The sequence below is a fragment of the Taurulus bubalis genome (assembly GCF_910589615.1).
Source record: "Taurulus bubalis genome assembly, chromosome: 11".
NCBI lineage: Eukaryota > Metazoa > Chordata > Actinopteri > Perciformes > Cottidae > Taurulus > Taurulus bubalis.
In genome coordinates, this window is record NC_136599.1 from 16,175,907 (window position 1) to 16,197,320 (window position 21,414).

Consider the following 21,414-nt stretch of genomic DNA (forward strand, 5'->3'; position numbering starts at 1 on the left):
TGCTCTGTGGATGAGAAGACAGACAAAGGTGGAGGGCGTGTTGGAGGTCGCTGCTTCACATTAAACCTCATTACATCAAGTGGCTGCAAAGAAGGTTGGAGATTCTGCAGGTGCATGCACATCTGTGTCACAAGAAAAGTCACGTGTCGGCACTTTGGGTGATGAGGGTGATACTGCTGGCTCTGCACCAACATTTGATGAAGGATTTTGAGTGTCGCATACTGAATATGTTGCACGTGAACATTGCCGCATCATATATGTGCTGCACATCAAACTTTAAAAGGTCATTACACTTTAAGTTGTTAACTTGCACATGTTTTCTGATTGAATTGTGAACAGCTGTACACCGTGAAAGACAGGTTAGCAGCTTTATTCATCATGCTCTGTGTTGATTACATTCTAGTGTTATCACTGTGAAATTAATGCATATTCAGTTTTTATTTTTCTCCATTGAGTATTCTATTTATGGGGTAAAGAAATTACCCACATTTTAGTTTCTGTACAACATTCTCACTTTCAGTGATAAACTCAATTGTCACTGACAGAAAGCTTTAAGTGAGAACCCACCCATAATCTTATCTTTGCGACTATCAAGGTCTGTGTCTCTTGAAAGATGTTGCAAAAAGCTTGTGTTCATGTCAGTGGAGTGGATTAACTCGAAGTTCTTGTTAATGATGCTGCAAGTGTGTTTTGAGAAGGTTGAAAGAATGTGTATTCCGTGAAAACCAGTTTAAAACCTGTCACCATGAACTCGAGCCTTTAGAGAGGAAACTGCAAGCTTTTTACATCTTACTGCTACACCTTTTGTTTGTGTTTGTTTACATTTTGAGTAGATCCCTTTGATCATATCTGATTGTCTCTTCAGAAAATGACATGATACGAGAATAATGTATAAAGTGTATAATTCACTTAAACACATCCACATTAAACTTTACATTAAAATATAGAAACATTCTTCTATGATGCTCGTATCCAGTATTCACTCCCTTGATATGAGATATCAATACTTGCCTAACTTCATAGTTGCAACATTTTTCAGACTTTAGTTGCAACACCCCACGAGTGTGTGACGTGTCGACCAAAAATGAACTTGTCATAACTGTCACTGTGGTCAGGATGTGTGATCTTTCATCACATGCCATCCTTCCTCATTGAAACCTGAGCCTTCCCTGTGAGCCTCACTTCTCCTTTGACCCCTGCTGTTGTTGGCTCCCGTCCCCCCAACCGAGCAACAGGCCCAACGCATACCAACGAGGAGTGTGAACCCACTGAACCCCATGGGGCTCACGGGACCAACCTGGCTCACAACCACACAGTGCCACTTCCCACAGTTCCTTCAGCTCTTTGAAATACTGTCTAAGATCCATTGAGTTTTAATGAACCTGTCTCAGAGACGATGAGCTAAATTGCAATTAGATTCATACTGTGGAGGAATTCCACCTTGTTGACAGCCAATTATCTTTTATCCTCAAGTGATTCCTGTTTGACTCATGGAGGGCAAACCCTTGTTTGATTTGTGAAGGTGGCATCATAAAGGTGGATTAATATACCTTGGATGGTCTCTGTTGGCCTGTTTGATGAATTAGCCAATGTAGAAGTGGGGGATTTTGTTGAAATAAGCTTTTATATATATATTTTATATATTTTATATATCAGGCAGACTTTTCACTACAGTAAAACAACACTGCTCCTATGAGGGCAGTTAGTTCTCGCACGACATTTCCAGAACATGGAGACTTTATGCTGTTTATACAAGAAATATTAAAAACATAAATACACAGTTGTTTACGGAATAAGGTGATTTCCTTCAAACTAGTTCCATCTATTCTGGTAATTCTGGCCTCAAGTTATGTGAAAGGGTGCAGAGGTCGTTCTCTCGGGACCATCAGTAACATTGACAGCACTGGATACCAGGTCTGGGGAAATGGGAGGAAGTGAATGCTGTTTATGCTGATGGGATCTAAAACTGCTGGTGAAATGTGTTTTGACCTTGAGGACGGCAGACGATCGACACTTACTGTATTTCCTGCAGGAATTAATCCATTGTGTCAGTTGTGAGATTTGGCTGACATTGAAGTAACTGGAGCTCGTGGAAACACTTAAGGAAGGGGTTTATACTGTCTCCCCCGCTGGCTCTCTGCCCACTTAATTCATTAAGTTAAAGAGTACCAGAGGGCCGTACTACACTGCGTGAGGTGACCACTCACCAGTCAAGATAATGGAAGTAGGTTTTTTTCACAACACAGGCTGTTCATTTGGCTGCGTTAGGGGTTCTTAGAGTCAGTTCTTAAACACACTGTCCACCAAAGGTAACGGGCAATAATTCAGAGCTGCAACCTTGTATTTAGATTAGAAGTGGCAGAACAATGTTCACAAGTGAAATGGAAAACTTCAGAAACTCTAGATACACAAAGCCAGAGGTCATTAGGCTGTACAATATTACAGTGACACAGCGGAACTAAACTTTATACCTTAGACATGTCTTTCTTCTTCTTCTTTCTTCTTTTTTGAATGTTGAGATGCAACCAATCTTTAGCTCCCCCAGACGTTAACTGCTAATATTGCAACCACTATTATAATGAACTTTTACTTGGCCCAATACTGTGTTTTAAAAGAACAGGATATAATAACGATTCTGTTTCATGTTGCTGGCAGATGTTTCTGTTAACAAGCTATTAACACAATTTACATGTAGAAAAGTCTGTTGGGTCTTCTAAGTATTTAAAACAAATCAAACCGCTCTGTTGTTCAGGTTACTGTATGAATATATAAATAAGTAAAAAAACTTCTTTTGTCATATTTTGCTCTCAGCATACATAGTTCTAACCTCTAATTATTCCTGTATCCCTCCAGCATTGTTTGATCAAAGATCCATTATATTAGCCTGGTTCCAGCTTTAAGAGCAAACAGCCTCAGGGCCGTCGTGTTGACAAACACCCTCCGCTTCAGAGATAAGACGCATCGCAGCAGCACACGACAAATTGAAGGCAAAGTAAACATTGAAAGAGATTTGCAGGTGTGGTGTTTCTGCAGAAAATGAATCTATTCATTATATATCAGTGTTAGATGAGCTGTCTTTAGCGTGAGAATAGATAAATCCCTCAAATTGTACACGGATCAACATTGAAGTCCATCAGTTTATGATTTCAGCATTGTGTCGTCATTCTGTAAAAACATCTTTCCTGTAATCCAGCCTGCAGATGGGTAAGCAATACTGACGCTCATGTCTTTATCATTTTGATGATAACATAACTCCACAATGACAGCTGTAGATGTCATCAATTGAACCAATCTAGTTGCGGGTGCAGTGCAATAAAAGCATCAGATACTAACATTCAGCCCAGGGAAGGATTAAATATCTTGAATGTATTGAATCCAAAACTTCCTGAACCTGAGGGCAAAGTCAGCAATGTGAAAATGATAACTGTAGCCGTAAACCGCTGCTTCGCTCTCTGATCGGGTGTCCAAAGGGCAGACAGAATGCAGTGCTGCTGTAATAACAAAGTGTGCTCTTATTATTGCTGAAAGAGAGTCCAAACACAACCATGGCGGAAAACGAGGAGTCGGGAAAGCCTGTGGAGCGGAGAGGGGTGAGTGACACACCAGGTGTGATTATCACCACCATAACATCGCAGTTTGTTTTGTCTGTTCTCTGACGGTGTGACAATGTGGTGTAATCATGATGGATGATGTTTGTGTTGTAAAAAGAGGCTTCACATAGTGCGCTGATGTCCCCCGACAGAGATTAACAGTGGTGCTGGTGTTGGCAACGCTCATATCTGCATTTGGCTCATCATTCCAGTACGGTTATAATGTGGCTGTGATCAACTCTCCATCACCGGTAACCTAAGCAGAGAAACACAAGCTTTACTGTAACATGCAGTGATATAGAGGCCACTTGTATGTTGATGTGTTTCCATCAGTGTTGTCCTGCTCTCTCAGTTCATGCAGCAGTTCTATAACACCACCTACATGGAGCGTTACGGCAGACCGATGGAGGAGAACTTCCTAACTCTGCTGTGGTCTCTCTCTGTGTCCATGTACCCGCTAGGAGGCTTCTTTGGCTCCCTGATGGTGGCCCCTCTGGTCAACAAACTAGGGAGGTAATAGGTCACATGTATCATGCACTATAAGAGGTGTCTCCTTGTTGGTCTAACATGACTTTAACTGCGTCAGGAAGGGCACCCTCCTCTTCAACAACATCTTCTCCATCGTCCCCGCTGTGATGATGGGAGTCAGTGAGATTGCCAAGTCCTATGAGATCATCATTGTGGCTAGGTTTATAGTGGGCATCTGTGCAGGTCAGATATTTTATACTGTTCAAGTGATCAGGATTTATACATATCATAAGTCATTCTAATGTATCTTAAATGATCTGTCTACAGGTCTCTCATCAAACGTGGTTCCCATGTATCTGGGAGAACTCGCTCCCAAAAACCTGAGGGGAGCTCTTGGCATCATCCCACAGCTCTTCATCACCATTGGCATCCTCAGTGCACAAGTGATAGGCATCAGACACATACTGGGAAACACCACAGGTAAATGATCAGCCTTGGTTAGTTGTTGAAGCACAATCCTTGACAGCTGATTTGAGAAGACGATTTCAGGAACGTGCCCTCTGTATCCAGGTTGGACCCTCATGCTGGGTGTGACCGGTATTCCTGCCCTGATAGAGCTCCTGCTGCTGCCCTTCTTCCCAGAGAGCCCCAGGTACATGCTCATCCAGAGAGGAGATGAGAAGACGGCAAAGAAAGCGCTACAGCGTCTGCGTGGCATGGAAGACGTGGACGCAGAGCTTTCAGAGATGCGTCTGGAGGACCAGTCGGAGAGGGCCGAGGGTCGCCTGTCGGTGCTCAGCCTGCTGTCCCAACGCTCCCTTCGCTGGCAGCTGATCTCCATCATCATCATGAACATGGGCCAGCAGCTGTCGGGGGTCAACGCGGTGAGCCTGGCCTGTTGTCCTCATCCCTGACCCACTGATGGCCACACTGCCTGGTTCAGATTAAACAACAGATAAGGATGCATTGCTTAAACAACATTGTCCTCTGTTCGGTCTTTTTCAACTACTGTTGCATCCTTCTTGTGTTTTAGCTATGTTCTTCAACTCTGAGCTAATTATTTATTCATAACGCATATCTATCCCTCGTCAGATCTACTACTATGCAGATAGCATATATGCCACTGCAGGAGTCGAGCAGAGTGATATCCAGTACGTCACTGTGGGAACAGGTGCAGTGAATGTCTTCATGACCATAGCTGCTGTAGGTGCTGTTGATATCTACACTCTGTTGTTTGATCATGTCAGCAGGAGACGATAGCTCTGAACAGGGTGTTTGTTTCACCAGGTCTTCATCGTGGAGGCCTCGGGACGACGGTTGCTCCTCCTCTGTGGGTTTGGGATCTGCTGTGTAGCCTGTGTGCTGCTCACTGTCGCACTCGAGTTCCAGGTACCATGTGAACGCTTCAGTGCGTCTCACACCCTCAACATGTGACTCTGCTGCCCTCTAGTGGTTCAGTATCTACAATTACTCTGCTGTTTTATGTCAAGAGTGTCTCAACTTGGAGGTCAGGAGATTGGTTATGGAGACTGAGTCATGGGAGATTTTTAAGACAGGTGATATTCTTTGTCGCTGTGGCTCACAGTTGTATTTGAGACAATGAGATGAAAGTGCAGACATCTAACTTTAAAGCAAGACATCTCTGTCTGTATGTGTGTAAGTCCTTATATCTCAAGAACCGTTTATCCAATCTACTTTGCTTTTGGTGGTTGTAATATTGGCGACCTTAAGGAGTGACGTGATGAATTAGGGTGCAATTTGGACACCTTGTAGGTTGGATAACTCTTAGCGTTCCTGTCAAATTTGATGAATAACGCCTATCCAGGTATACCCAAAGTATACCCAAATTGGAAGCTGTACTTGAACTATTTGGAGTAAATGCATGGTCTTGGTCTCTTTTGAAAGGTAACAATCTGAAGTTGTTTTCCCTCAATAGTCAGAATCACTTTAAGTGAAATAGATGCCTGTAGATGACTATAAATGGGACTTATGGACTGGAAAACACAATGGCCTGAAGCCTTTTCTAGTCTAAGTAAAAAGCAGAAAACAATATCACAGAAAATTCATGTTTTACACATGTTTTTCTAATGAAATGTCTAGCCGTTTTTCTATTTTGAGACAAAAAATATCCATGATATATATACTATATACCTTATAGTAAAAAAAGGCTTATAGTCTTGCAAACTTATAGAGGTAGTTTTCATATTTACTACCAGTATTGCTGACACAGAGAAAATGAAGTATAAATGCATTTTCATGCTAATTCAAGGCCAAACTGAGGCTCTATCAGCAGCTGTCTCTTCTCATCAAATTGAAGGCTGTTGGGATTACCTGCCCATAAGATCGTTTTTGTTGTATACGTACTAAAAACAGAATAGAAACAAGTTTATAAATTAAACTATTGTGACCAGCAACAGAGTGTATGGTAGTTACGACAGGCCCCATGCACGCTATTATGACGGGCTTGATACTGCATCTTCAACCTTATAACATCATATCCATTACATTTGGGTTAAGGCTGATCTTTGGCTGATGTAAGGGGTCAATATTTGCTTGATTTTCAGGTACCTTTGTGCACATAGTTTTTACGTTTCCTAGCCATAATTGGATGTTGACAAAAACTTGTGACAACGCCGATATAACATGACCAAGGCATAAGGGGGAGGTATAAATACTGAGGAGCTTATGGAGGAATTGGGAGCAGATGTGCATGTGTATGTGGAGACTGGCGATGGTAAAAGAAAACCTGGGAAGTACACAAAAAGGTAGTGATCGATAGAAAGTGACCAAAAAAAAAGATCATGAATAGGCTATCGTGACAGAGAGAACCAGCGCTTTAAAGCTGATCGTAAGCACTTTAACCTGGTGGTCTTGTGTGCTGGTTTACAAAGTCAAAACAACAGGAAATGTGTCACTGTGCTGACAGTGATGACTTGACATCTATATTTGCTGGGGTCATGAGAACTTTGAGACACAAAAACAGAGTCTCCCACCACTAAAGTATGAGAAAACACAGGCCATTAGACAACCACAGTACCAGTGTTGCCCCCAGAAACCATGTAATCTCACCTGGATCCAACCTCTTCAGACAGACATTCCTTTCAACAGCCCAGTGGGTTTGAATGTTCCCACACAGTGCAGCCAGTATGGAGATGTTGTTCCGTGTGTTCCTTTTTTGAAAGCATCAGCATGTCAGGTTAATGATAACAGCAGCTTTTGTTTTATGTTGACAGGAGAGCGTGACGTGGATGCCCTACATCAGCATCTCCTGTATCATCATCTACATCATAGGACACGCCATAGGACCCAGTGAGTCTGACCCCATGGTTATTTACACATACACATGATTACGACAGGGTGCTCCATTAGCCGAAGTGTTGTTTGGATGTGCCTAGACATGTAATGGTATATGTTGTAAATCTGCACACTGTGACCCTGGAGAGTAATGACGTGTCTCGAGTGTTTTTGTTGTGGTTAACCACATCTGGGCTCTCCAGGTTCCATTCCTTATGTGGTGACCACTGAGATGTTCAGGCAGGCGGCCAGGCCCGCTGCCTTCATGGTCGCAGGCTCCATCCACTGGCTCTGCAACTTCACTGTTGGCCTCGTCTTCCCCTTCCTAGAGGTCAGTTACACCATTTCTCAGAACTCTTACATCAGGGGAATGAAAGATTACTATTTGGAAATGTAATTATTTACAGATGTTGTTTTAAGTGGGAACAACAAGGCAATTCAAGTCACAGCCTGACATGATCATTCCTACTTTGTTTTGAATCACTTCTGAATGTCTTACGAATTGCAGACTTTTAATTTAACAAAAATAAAATAAAGTTTGAATTCCTGAACACCCCTAGCACAGAGCTGATGGAAAATGCAAAGTTTCGGTAACAAGCATTGAACTCACACGATGAAACAATATCATTGTCACACAGACTGCAACAGCCAATCGAACAGGAGACAAATACACCATCAATAATTGATAATAAACATATTTAAAGTGAAAAAAACAATGTATCTTGAAGACATTTTTGTGAAATTCACTTATTAGCTTTTCCCCCAAGAGATAGATGATAAAATGTATTACATGACTATTGATACAATCTGGTCCTTCACCATGAGGTTGCCAGGAAACCCCACTATGGCACTGTCTGTCTACGTTCGGGGCCACAGACCTGGGGCCCATGGGATGGGGATCTTGTAGAGAAAACAAGACAAGACCTCCAACATTGTAATGGGCAGAGATTAAGATCAAGAGAGAAGTATAGTTTAGGAAGCACTTATAGCAAAGGATGCCATTTGCTATATTTGCCCTTTTTTCCCCGTTTTTTTTCGCAATCTTGAACAAAACAATACTCTTATTTTACCTTAAATATAAATAATATATATATATATATATATATATATATATATATATATATATATATATATATATATATATATATATATATATATATATATATATATATATATATGTATATATATATTTGTATATAATAAACTAAAAACGAAAAATTAAATTCATATTTTTATAAATTCCTTTGGTATTTTTGTCATACTCATGCATTGATAACTGCTGGGTAATATGTACATTGATGTTGTCAAAAGTCAAGTTTCTCTTCCATCATACGACAAAGTGATAACTTAAGTAGCTATAGTCCAGGCACAAAATCGCTCCAGCCCAACAAACTGAGCACATCTGCAAGCCGAGCGATCGTCAAGCCTTTCAAACAGTCAAAGAGGCAGTAAGCTGTCAAAACAGCATGAGCTGCAGGTAGCAACCTTACACCACTGTCTCACTCATAGCCACTGATTGTAATTTGTACATTTGTTTTTAGTAAATAAACTAAAGAGATATTACATTTTTTATTAAGATTACATTATTGCAGTTTTATGGTGCAAATTGGACAATTTTGCTCCCTTTGTACAGAGCCAGGCTAGCTGTTTCCTCCACTGAATATTTAATAAGCATTGCCATATTACATTCCAAAGTGACTTACAACACATTCATACACCGTAGACACAGCTACTAAATTCAGGGTTAAGTACAGTGCATCCAGAAAGTATTCACAGCACTTAACCTTTACCACATTTTGTTATGTTACAGCCTTATTCCAAAATGGATTAAATTAATGGATTCATTTTTTTCCTCAACATTCTACACACAACACCCCATAATGACAAAGTTAAAAAAGTTTTACTTTAAGGAATACTTAAAGTTTTCCTTTAAGGAATATTCATGTACATGTTATATTTTCGTTCTTTATTTTTAATAGATTTGCAAAAAATTTCCCCAAAACTTTTTTCACTTTGTCATTATGGGGTGTTGTGTGTAAAATGTTGAGGGGGGAAAAAGAATGTAATCCATTTTGGAATAAGGCTGTTACATTACAAAATGGGGTAAAAGTGAAGCACTGTGAATACTTTCCGGATGCACTATATCTTGCTCACGGACACATCGACCAGGGCTGAGCCGGGGATCAAGCCGAGGATCAAACCGCCGATCCTCTGATCGAAGGGCGCACCTGCTAACCACGGAGCCACAGTCGCCCCGTAATACTGTCTAACTATTCCTTGAAAATACTCCTGATATGTTGCAATATAAGTAATTTTATCAATAAAATAAGTTTAAATGGGAGGGAGAGGAATTGGCCGACAACCAATCCAAGTCTCATATCCAAACTGGAAATGCTCTTCATAAAGAAACCCGAATGATACTTCATTCGAAATGCATCTCAACAAACAATTGGATTTTTATAATCCATATTTTTACAATTGAGTAGATTGAGATTGACTTGTCAGTGTTCCAGTGTGTTTTGATCATTGTTACAACACTTACAATGGACCTTCACTGTGCAGAAGGACGTCTGTGCAGAGTTTGACGCTAGAAGGCTGTTTTCACATTTATCTTGTGAAGTTTCTCGACTCACCTCAAATCTCATGTTAACCCTTAGATGTACAAGTATGATTTTGTGACATAAAGTTGACAGGCCAATCATTTAATACTGAAGTGTGATGTTCTTTTAGAAGAAGTAGCATTCATCCCTGTTTATTAGGAGCATTTTCATCAGACCTCCAAAGGACTGAGTGGCGAAATCTCAGAGATAAACAACACCATTATGCTTGTGGTATGTTTACTTCATATCAAGACTTCATCTTCAAACCACAACAACAAAAAACGAAGGAATTTGTTTGAATTACTGAAACCAAAAAAGAACATTCCAACAAAAGTAGCGTGCAAATCACACTTCCCCTCACCTTGGATGCTGTTTATGTCCAACCAACTGTTCCTATTTACAACGTTTCATCTTGAGGACACACTGATCACATTTCCTTTTCTCTCTCTCTCTCTCTCTCTCTTTCTCTCTTTCTTTCTCTCTCCTTCTCCCCTCAGAGAGGTCTGGGCTCCTACAGCTTTTTAATTTTTTCCTTCATCTGTTTGGTCACGCTGATCTACATCTGGCTGGTGGTCCCTGAGACCAAGAACAAAACTTTCCTGGAGATATGCCAGATGTTCGCCAAGAGGAACAAAGTGGAGATCAAACTGGGTGATGGGGATCTGCCGCTGAAAGAGAGCAAAGAAAGCCTGGAGGATGCAGGAAAGGTCACGGCCTTCTGAAGATAAATGAGAGCATTCAGAGGAGAGGAAGTCTTCACTCTAGGGAGGATTGTAATGGACTGGAAGTGTCTTAATTTAGCCTCTATTTTCTATTTCACAGGGACACTTTACATAATCGCTTTGTGCATTGTTTGTCTGTGTATAAGATCTTAACTTGATGTGTGCACTAAATGCAGCCTCATAGAGTTGTAAATGGGTCCTTGCATCATTAAACAAACCAACAAGTCACTTGTAAACCTTTATTGAACAGAAAATAATGAATACATGGCTGAAGCTATAAGATACAGTTTGTATTACATATTGTACAGGTGACTGAAAGATGTTGTCTCCTTCATCAAAGACATTTGAAATTTCCCACCATCAGCAGTAATATGTTGTTTTATTGTATAAGATTTAAAAAAAACATGCAAACATAAGCAACTGAGTCCATTCAGGAGCATCTGTACTGGCTGTCCAGCTGCACCCCTCCAAACAGACTGAGTTTGGTTGTTCCCCAGCTGAACACATTTCCCACCACGGTGCTGTTTCTCTCACATGACATCTGGTCGCGGATATCTGATGTGGACAGCACATAGTCCCACACGTTGACATCCGTCATCTTACCCACGAAGGCGTCTCCATTGGAGATGCCCAGCAATCCATCCTGATCTTTTCCCACGATGAACACACCACCAGGGCTGATTGTGTAACCGCTTTTCAGATACCGCTGCTCGCCCACCATGCCGTTGATCCACAGGTCTGCGCCGCCGGTGTGGGCCGACCAGGTGATGCAGAAGTTGGCCCAGTCGTGGAACTTGAAGTTGTGCGGCAGGTTGACGAACTCATTGCCGATCCAGAGGCCGACCTCTCTCGTATCTCTGTCCTCGGCGATGGAGATCATCAGCTCATTGTCGTTGCCGTTACTGGAGTAGGAGATGACGGTGTGGACCCCCTGCTGCAGAGGCAGGACATGCATGCAGACGGTGAAGGAGTCCAGCTCCATGGGATGGCCGATGCGGGCCAAAGCATAACTTCCAGAGTTTTTCTCGTGGAAGTCCAGCACCAAAGGAAACAGAGCGCGAGGTTCTGATGAAGACATGAAAAAAAAATGTTGAATCAGACATTTACCTTTTTAATCATCCACAGTCAGAAATCACAGGTGGATCTAAAATGAAAATGAAACTGAGGGACTCACCATATCTGGTAGGCCTTGAGTTACGAAGTCCACCTTAAAAGCATAGTTTGAAAAAGTAAGTACAGGCACTTTCATTTAGATCTCGCCATCTTTACCAGTTTGCACGACTCACCTAAATGCATATGCTTTCCAAGAGACGTTATCAGACCCTCGATCTTCAGAAGCCTGGATTCAATCTCATCTTGCCGACAAAATGCTGAAAAGAAAGAGTTGAATGAAAAATGAGCAGGATCTGACTCAGGCTTTAGTCTTGCCCAAGTCAATTCTGAGGAATACATGATATCACCCTACTGTGGAATCACACCGACGTAACAAGCTACATACTTCCTTTCCCGAGGCGTGGCAAGAAAGAAGACTCCACAACGCGGCTGTTGAGAGGCTGAGCGATGCGGTAGTCATTCCACAGGGTCTGGTTGTTCATGTCCATCAGTGTACTCTCCAGTTTCCTGATCTGAACACAGCAGATAAGAAGAGTAAACTATGACTTTGCACCACATAATGTTAAAAAATAAGCACATTTCCTTCAAATGGCGAAAGTCTAGTTCCATATCAAGCAAAATAGTCTAATGTTTTATCTTTTTTTGTCAGCTGTAATAATACAAACACATAGTTTTTTTTTCAAAGAAAGGGCTTCCTGCTGGCTGTACCTGATTGTGTGAGAGAGTGATGGGAGTATCAAACACAGTCCAGAGGATGCTCTCGTAGCAGGGCGGCGTGGTGAGGGAGCCCTGGTATCGGAAGAAATGGTTGATGTTCTCGGGGAGCATGGAGCGCACATCAATGCTCGATATGTTCATGGACTGACCTGTCAGGATCACGTTGAAATCACATTAGACCTCAAACATCAAAGGTTGGTTAATTCACGTGTGCAGTAACTCACCTGCATATTTGATTTTGGCCAGATTGGAGATGAAATCACTGTAGTAGGTGTTCTCAAAATGCCCGTCCTGAAAATAAACCAAAGCTGAAGCTTAAACAAAAAATGTGTGTGTGTGTGTGTGTGTGTGTGTGTGTGTGTGTGTGTGTGTGTGTGTGTGTGTGTGTGTGTGTGTGTGTGTGTGTGTGTAAAGGCACAGGAGGTAAGATTGTTTTGGTTTATTAGAACTTGTGGCTTGTTGTTTTCGTTGGTTTGGCCATTGTATATATATTTTGATAATACTGTATACACAAAAGTCATTTGTAAGATCTGGGAATGCAGCAATATTGCACAAGTCGGAAAGGGCAAGAAACATTGGACAGTTTCCAGAGGCAAAAGTTTTGAGGTACCATAAAAGGTCCATAATGATCCCTCATTGCAGAGGCAAACAGTGTGTTGGATACAAAAGGTCAAAGTTAAACCAGAATGTCGGTCTGTAAACTGTGATGGATGTTTTCATAACGTACGCCTCCTTAATAATGTTGCTCTTCCACCATGTTTCAATACATTACATCCCATCTCATCGTCTGACCGCTGGTGCTTTGTTGCCTATTTTGACTTCTTTTGAGGGACATTCCCAGATGTAATTGACTGGAATCCCCTTTCAAACTTCCACATCAGTGAATCTGAATCATTTGTTGACAAATGAGTTTGTCCAAATAGCACTAAGTCTCAGACACTCTCTGCTGCTATCAAGGGGGATGCCAGCGGTGGTGTTGCTGCAGCGATGACCTCTGAGAGCCGCTCAGAGCATTCCTCTGCAGACAAGCTCATGCCGACATGTTGAAACTCATTCAATACGTCTACATGTATATTAACACTGAATAGAGCCTTTAACCCAGCAGGATGACTGAATCAAAGTATCATACACTTCAAAGGACATCATCATTTTTCACAAAACAATACTTTTTTTGTAAGCTTCCTATAGCTGAACTGAAGATAATGTATCATAAGTAGTGGTGGCATCCACACCTTTGTGGTCAGACAAAGCAGATAATAGAGGAAAGGGAACAAAAGTATTTGTGGCTTACGTACATCATAGAAAAAGGCGAGTACTGCCAGCCCGTCCGTCTTATCTCTGGCTTCAGTAAAGCTCTTGTACTTGTCAGAATTGTAGTGGACAACATGGAGCTGAAAGACAAGATGGAAATGCAGAACAGTTTATGTGCCAAAATATGACCAATCACCTGCTTTGCAAATGGAAAAATCTCTAGTGTTATAATTTTAAGTAAAAAACAAGCAAATTAATGAGGCAACAAAGATATTGATTATATACAGAGTCATATTTAGAAGGAAACAAAGATCTCTGTCAAATTAATTAGCTCAGGCTCAGATAAGAGGTCAGATAATTACATACGTTGATGATCTGTTATGATAATGAATTGTTCTACAGACTGGGGTGAAGAGGCAGTGTAATGATGTATGTACAAATGCAGTTTCCATGCTTTGTTGTAACTCTTGTTCACTTGTGAATTTCATAGCTGCACAGGTCTGTTTAGAAACTGTTTATTAAACTGAAGGCTTTCTTGAATATTTGATGTTTGTTTATTAAAGGCCCGTCACCACTGCAGTGGCGCACCAGCGTGTGTAGCATACTTTCTACCTCTTTTTGTCCATCAAGTCAAACGTTCATTTTTAAACTTTTCTTTAAGCCAACCTCTGCCATGTAACGGGTGCCGTCAAGGGTGTGCTCTGCTCCACTGGCCTCAAGGTCCGATCCGCCCCAGTGCAGGTGCATCTGGACAGCTGTGTATTTCCCTGGGAGACCCTTAGTGATCGCCATAGTGGGAGGCAGGTCAATTTGAACTGATGGAGACATAAAGATATTCAGATTATGTTTGTTTTTTAAATAAAAAAAACACAAAAGGTAGTTTACAAATCACAAATACTGTACATAACTGTTATGGTGTTTCCCATTTGTAAATATGTTTCCTTCTTTCCAACCGACCATTGATTTGTTTGAGTTCTGTAATGCACCACAGTGAATGGAGCGTGCCTCTCACAGTGAAATATGTGCAGACTGACTCATATATTCACCGTAATGGGTTGCACAATTTGAGAAATATTTTGATAATGTGCTAATTCAGTGTCAAACTGAAACTTAAACTATATTTCAAACATTTTAATTTCTTGACATTAAAATGGTCAGCAATAACATTTTGTTTATAGTTCATAAATATTCATTAATATTAGTTGCAGTTCATATTGAGTTGTAGTTCATATTGAGTTTGAGTCATGTACACATATTTTCTTACCGGTGTGCCCGTTATTGGACATGAGAAAATTCCCTTTCTGAGCATCATATCCGTTGAGCTCCAGATGCAGCATGTCTGGGTTGTGCCTCACGCTGCGCCGCTGGATGTCTATTGGAGACTGCTTCTTACCGCCACATTCAGGGTACTTGGTCGACCAGTGCATCTGGTCCAAACCTCCCTCTGTGGGAAGAAAAGCAAGCCCCCAAAAGTATTATCACATCATCCAGACAGATGAATTTAGGGAGACAGCTGTCACACTGTTCGTGCGTCGAACCTGTTCCAGTGTCGTTGTCTGTACACGCACGCACAGGACTGGTTCAACTGGATATATTGTGCATTTGCCATTAGTATTCACTCCCTACTTATTTAGTATAGTCTACTGCCACGCTGTAAAAACCTCAGCATGTGCCTTGATGTAGCCTGACAGTGGGTGAAAGGTATTTGGCCAATCCAGCGCGCGTCAACCAGCGGCCAAGTGCCTCGAGTTAAAGTTGAAGAGAAGAAACAACTTGGCACCAAAAAATACTCACAGGACAGGTTGTCACGTGCCTTCACACGCACCGAACACCTTTACGTCTACTCTCTGCCACTTTGGGTTTTTAGGCGCAACAAATTAAATGATAAAAAAATAAAATTATAACACAACATTTTTATATTAAGACCCGCTTACCTGTGTATGTCCAGTGGATACCATCATGGGGAATCTCGGCATTGACAGCGGAGATCAAAACAGCGGAGACCAACAGGGAGAAGAAGTCCATCGCAGCGCTTCTGATCCTTCACGCAGGACTCTGGCATCTCAGAGGGCTTCTCTCTTCATTTAAACTGCGCGTGGAGGGAGGTGTTGGTACGCCCAGAGCTCTGCCCAGCAGCCCAACAGTGACTGTCTCATCTGTATGTTAATAATGAAGGTCTTAGTTCAAATTGTATTCCTCAGTGTGAAACAACTGTTCATTATCTGCAGCTTATTCTACTCATATTACAGATTCACTAACATTAATACCCCAAATAAATCAATAACTTTTGTCTTTGAGGACAAATGTTATAGTCTCATATTTTACTTTAGTCTATGTTGTTCAGCATCTAACATATTTTCATATCTTCATTTTACTTTTGTTTAAAAATAACTTTATCACTTTCTTAAAAGCTTTCTGCTGACCAACTTTTCACTTCAGGAAACCATGATGCAAGCTTATTCCTGTCACTTTGTCCTTAAGTTGCAAGTCGTTCTGATAAAAAAAACAAGAACATGAGAGCGGATGTTTAGTAATAGGGTATGTATGTATCATCTGTTCATGCATACAAGTTGCAACATGTTCAATACCTCTCCGACTTACATGCCATAGCTGTTCAACTCTGAGGTTTGCAGTTTGAAAAGGAAAAGCAAAGGGATACAAACAAGAGAAACTGTTTTTTGTTTTTATCTTCAGAGGCGTGATCTCGTTCCGGATATTAAAGGAATAGTTAAACATGTGGGAAATGCTCATTCACTTTCTGATTGAATTACAAATGATCAAAAGACTCACCTTGAATGAGGACTCTCATTGTTCCACTCACATCCTTTCCCTCTGGACTGGAGTTACGGCCTCTTGGCGGCCTGCATTAGATTGATGCCAGTTGTTTTCCTGTTTGTCTATTGACACACAGGCTGATTAAAAACCATGTTAAACCAGCCCAGATGGCCATTATGGGTGAGGTGAGAGGAGAGCGCTTTCAACACAAACAAAGTTTAAGATCATTAAGAAACCACAGGTTTGATGTCCCCTCGGCACTCAACTTGCATACACCATCACTTACAAATGAACCGAAGCTGTCCTCTTTCTCAGTAAATCACTAGGTGTATCTTGGCCTTGAGGACAATAACAGTTTTTACGGTCTTGGTGTCATAAATGGTGTGATTGTACTGGAGAGAAAGCCTAGTAATTTAAAGCCCACATATGGTGAGCTTGACATATATCATTTAGCTGCAGGTTGTATGTACAATGTCTTGTGCTGGTCTTGGTGAAAAGGAGACAAAACCATTTCAGAAATAAACAAAACAAAAGCTACATTCTGTGTCCAGAAAGTTAATACAACTAGATTGTTCTTTGTACTGCTCACGTACGGGATCACATTTACAAAAGGTGAGCACTCAAACTCCCTCCAGTAGATACAACACCTCATCAGGGATCCTGAATGTGACCTTTAAAGTGGCCTCTTGCATTTTTGTGAGTCAGATGAAAATTTATTACACTGAAGGACACTTTTTTTCAATTTCTCCCATTAACCTGAAACAAGAACCCATTACTCAATAACTTAGTTTTGATGATGTGTGATGGCAATACGATGAACAGTCCAATTAAATCCATATGACTGAAGGTGGGTACTTCCATTAACCATGAGAAGAAGTCACAGTTTGACACTCAACAGGGAGATCGGAGGAAACTGTGTCGACTGTGATGATTAAATCAGTGAGTATTTAAAAAAAAAAGATCAATAGAACAGAAAACATAAAATCATTGAATACAATAAATATCACATCTAAAGAAAATATGTCTGTGCTTATTATATAAATATGTCATGCTTATTTGCATTTACACCAACTTTTAACAGCTCAAAGTCAATGTTGGCTGTAGTCATTTCTTTCATCTGCAAGACATATCTTTTTTTTTGTTTTGTCGTTAACAACTTGTCTTGAGACAAAAAAACGTATTTAAGTGAAATGTTTGTATTTTGTATATTATCGTAAATGTTTATGCTGTTAATGCTGTTATTTATCTTTCCAAGTTCAAATCTGATGTCACTATATCGTACACATAATATTATTCAGACGTTTTTTTGTAATTCTCTGCTGCTTTGACACAATTTCCCTGCAAGGTGTTGCCACATCTTTCCTTGCAACAAAAGGACCTAGAGTGATTGTATTTACATGAATACAGTGTGCATCTTGTATGACAGTCATATGGCTTCAAAGGTGCATCTGAAACTGTGCGTAATATCGCTTGATTTAAGTGATAAACAATTAACGTTGTCATGTTTCTTCTGTCTGTGGCGATATTAAGAATTTTCTTGGAATTGTTTTGCAGACATTAACTATCACCAAAATGACTCCGACAACTGGGGAAGTTGTGTTATCTTATTGATGTTAACTCAAGTTATTTTACATGTGTATGAAAACATAGTGGTTGCTGGTTGAGCCGTCTGGATTAAGACTTGAAGACTATTGATTAGATAGAATTGAATTGATGGGGCTTAGGTCTGTATTTGCCTTTTTTTTTTAAGCATGGCCCATTGAGCATGACGTCTCTATCCAGGAACGCCCTGCTCGTTCTGTTTGCACACATTCACAGCTGGAAGCTGCCCAGTACAAACACTGAATCACAGAGAAGCTCCACTGGAGCAAATTAGTCTTACAGCTTCACAGTGGCAGTGACCTTTTTTAAGTACAAACTGTATAATTCTCTGGAAAATAAAGCTTGCAGGCTGATGTGAATGGTCTAAATATTAAACAACCACATGATTGACTTTCACATAGTCAGTGGAAATATATGCATGTCATATTTTCTGACAATACCACCGCAGGTGTAAACTCCTGAGCTGAAGATTTGTTGGAGCCAGAGGGCATAGATGAAGGAGCTCATATTCAGCCAAATTCTCAAAAAAATATGCAGCAAAGTGAGCCGAGCAAATCAGCAAAGCAGCTTTCGCTCTGGCTGGGCTTCTTTCCCTCCACAGCCTGCCTGACACCAGAAAGGGATAAGGACTGGTGCTTCGGTTATGGGAAAATACTTTAAATTGACTGACAGCGATATGCTACAGTAACTCTGTTATCCTTCCTCTTATCCTGGTGCAGCTTTCTAATGTTGACCAACAGATTAGCAGAGTGACAGTGCTGCTGCCGGCAACGCTTTCACAAGTAGATGGTACGTTAGGACTAGAAATAGCCTTTCACACGGGTGGCAGAAACCACCAGCTGACATGCTGAAGGCACAATTCAGCAAAGATAAATGTATCACTTAACGTGTGACATTTTGGGAAATATGCATATATGTGTTGTAAATATAAATGTTTGCCAAATAAAATGCTCTACATTTGGGCTGAGCCAGGCTAACTGTTCCCCTCTGTGTTCAGTCTTTGTGCTAAGCTAAGCTAACCAAGAGGGTGTTAATCAGTCTTCTTGTCTAACTCTTTCGTTCTCACTTTCTAATAAAGGTTAGTAAGTTATTAATACTCATGGTATCATGGTTCTGTGTTGTTTATTTGTGTGACAATTTTCCATCTTATTTATTTTATTTCTTATTTTATTTGTATTGTATCGATTGGTTTTATCACTTCATCTGTTGTACTGTTTTATCAGGGGTTAACTCTACCTTAGTTTGTTTAGTCTTGTTCACTGTTGAGCTTTCTGTTCTTGTATTGCCTTGCTTTTGCTGCCTTGTCTGTCAAAGCACTTTGTACACCCTGTTTTTAAAGGTGCTATATAAACAAAGTTATTATTAATCATATTATTATTTAACAGCCAGTAGAAAGAGCCAGGAGACGTGGAAAGAGCTATAAGGGTATAAAGCATGTGAGAAGTGTAAGAAAATGTAGGTTTTTAGAGAACTGGCACTTTTTTCTTCAAGCACTGGCCTTTTTCACAGAAGACATTTTGACTGTAGGGAAAACACAGGTGGAAAAAAAAAATCCATAATGGCTGAATTCCATTCAGCTGCTTCAGTTCAGGGTACTGGTATTTGCATACTGGCTCACTGTCACACTGTGATGGCTTACTGGGAAACCTGAATACAATTTAGCAATAATGTTATTATTGGTATTCTGTGCGTTTCCTACTATGACAAGTCATAATGTCTGCTGGGAAAAAAGAAGGCCATTACTAAAAATAAATCCTTATTAATAAATCACTAATAATGATCCACTATGAATAACACTGAAAGGGACCCTCCTGCATGCGGAGTACATGATGCTATCCTTCTGTACTTTGATTTTCAATGCAGGACTTTTACTTGTAATTTGTATCATGTTCTATTGCAACTTTTAGTTGATGTTTTAAATAAACATACATTTTAATAGGGGGGCACTGGAATACTGCATCAATAGATTCCTCTATCGTATATGTAGCGGCAATCTTGTCTCCGCCCGGTAATCCCTATTACCACTACTGTTACAGTCTGTGTATGGGCAATGAGCTTGACGCGTAATGAATCTTCAGAGGCAGTAACTCCATTTTAAAAGGTTTACTTAACAAAATAAAGATACAAGAATCATTCAGTGCTCAACTTAGCACAACACTCAAAAAACTGTCTTGCTCCGCAGACTGATTAACCTCAACTGAGGGATATATAGGCTCTGAATTAGTCAGTAACGTAACTTAGAAGGAGCATTTCAACACACTTCTATAAATCACTAAACATTTCTTATTAAAGTCTATTATGTCTCTTACAGTATATCTATAATTCATTTAAACTTTCAAACTTGCACATGTCTTCTGGAAGTACTTGTTGACATTTTAATGAGAGCATGTGGGCAGCAGATGGCGCAGTTGGATTTAACACTGACAAGAGTCTCAAGGTCACTGCAGAAGGCTTTCATCACAGTGAAGGCCCGGCAGCGCCGATCTGTCGCGGATGCTGCATCCACTGCACTGCGCAGCTGCATGAACCCCGTGTCCTGTAGAGATGAGACACATGCGTGGAGGGGAAACCCATTATTCACTTGAGATTCATTACTGCAATGTCTACATGCACTAGCAGTGCATTCACTCTTGAAATACTAAAATTGGGCAAATAATACTAGAAATGCAAGTACTTCCATGTTCATACATAAAATAAATACATAATAACCTTTGTGTGTCAATGAGGCTAATTAATGTTCCAATACTAACAATAATACTGACAAATAAAATGTTTATATTCAGCAGTAATATTTTTAAATGGGCAGATCCCAACGACTTTCAACAATTGTTCAATTAATCACTATCTGGTGATCTGCAGATCTGAATATCTATATTTTGACTGAATCTGGGATGCATTTGCATGGGCTATGTAAGCCCAAAAACAGGTTGTATAGCCCATAATCATTAGTGTTTCAACAGCATTTAGTTGACTGTAACGCAACAGGTCCTGTAAAAGACGACATGCTATGTATGATTATTAAAAGGCCGTTGAAACAAAAACAGACCTTGTAGTTAATCTTTCAATCAGTTTGACTCTAAATGTCTAGACATCTTTTGACCCGTAAACCACCACATCATGTGATTGTTTCATCGTTTGATCGAATGAGGAAAGCACACCCCCTTTTCATAATATTCGTAATGGGAAAAGAAACGTCAATGCCAAAAAACGTGACCGCAAGTGACATGTGACCAACGACGAACCACTGCATCGGAGATCCCTGCCTGCTTCTCTGCACGTACG

The 21,414-nt window shown here is 40.5% G+C and overlaps 2 protein-coding genes across 2 annotated transcripts; one reads left to right on the plus strand and one right to left on the minus strand.

Moving 5' to 3' along the window:
• Positions 1-3,545: 3,545 nt before the first annotated feature.
• On the plus strand, positions 3,546-10,674 carry slc2a5 (solute carrier family 2 member 5; the record flags this gene model as incomplete). Its single annotated transcript, XM_079226164.1, has 11 exons — positions 3,546-3,590; positions 3,743-3,841; positions 3,943-4,103; positions 4,177-4,301; positions 4,386-4,538; positions 4,629-4,942; positions 5,151-5,261; positions 5,346-5,447; positions 7,292-7,367; positions 7,556-7,683; positions 10,450-10,674. 11 exons carry the CDS (start codon positions 3,546-3,548, stop codon positions 10,672-10,674), a joined length of 1,539 nt encoding a protein of 512 aa, XP_079082290.1.
• A 225-nt stretch (positions 10,675-10,899) lies between these two features.
• Positions 10,900-15,791, minus strand: ca6 (carbonic anhydrase VI). The gene is made up of 10 exons (XM_079226173.1): positions 15,690-15,791; positions 15,020-15,199; positions 14,422-14,570; positions 13,800-13,895; positions 12,729-12,795; positions 12,496-12,653; positions 12,173-12,299; positions 11,961-12,044; positions 11,849-11,881; positions 10,900-11,739 (listed from the first exon to the last, which is right to left on the minus strand). The coding sequence occupies exons 1-10, from the start codon at positions 15,778-15,780 to the stop codon at positions 11,105-11,107; spliced, it is 1,620 nt and encodes a 539-aa protein (XP_079082299.1). The 5' UTR covers positions 15,781-15,791; the 3' UTR covers positions 10,900-11,104.
• Between the last annotated feature and the right edge of the window lie 5,623 nt (positions 15,792-21,414).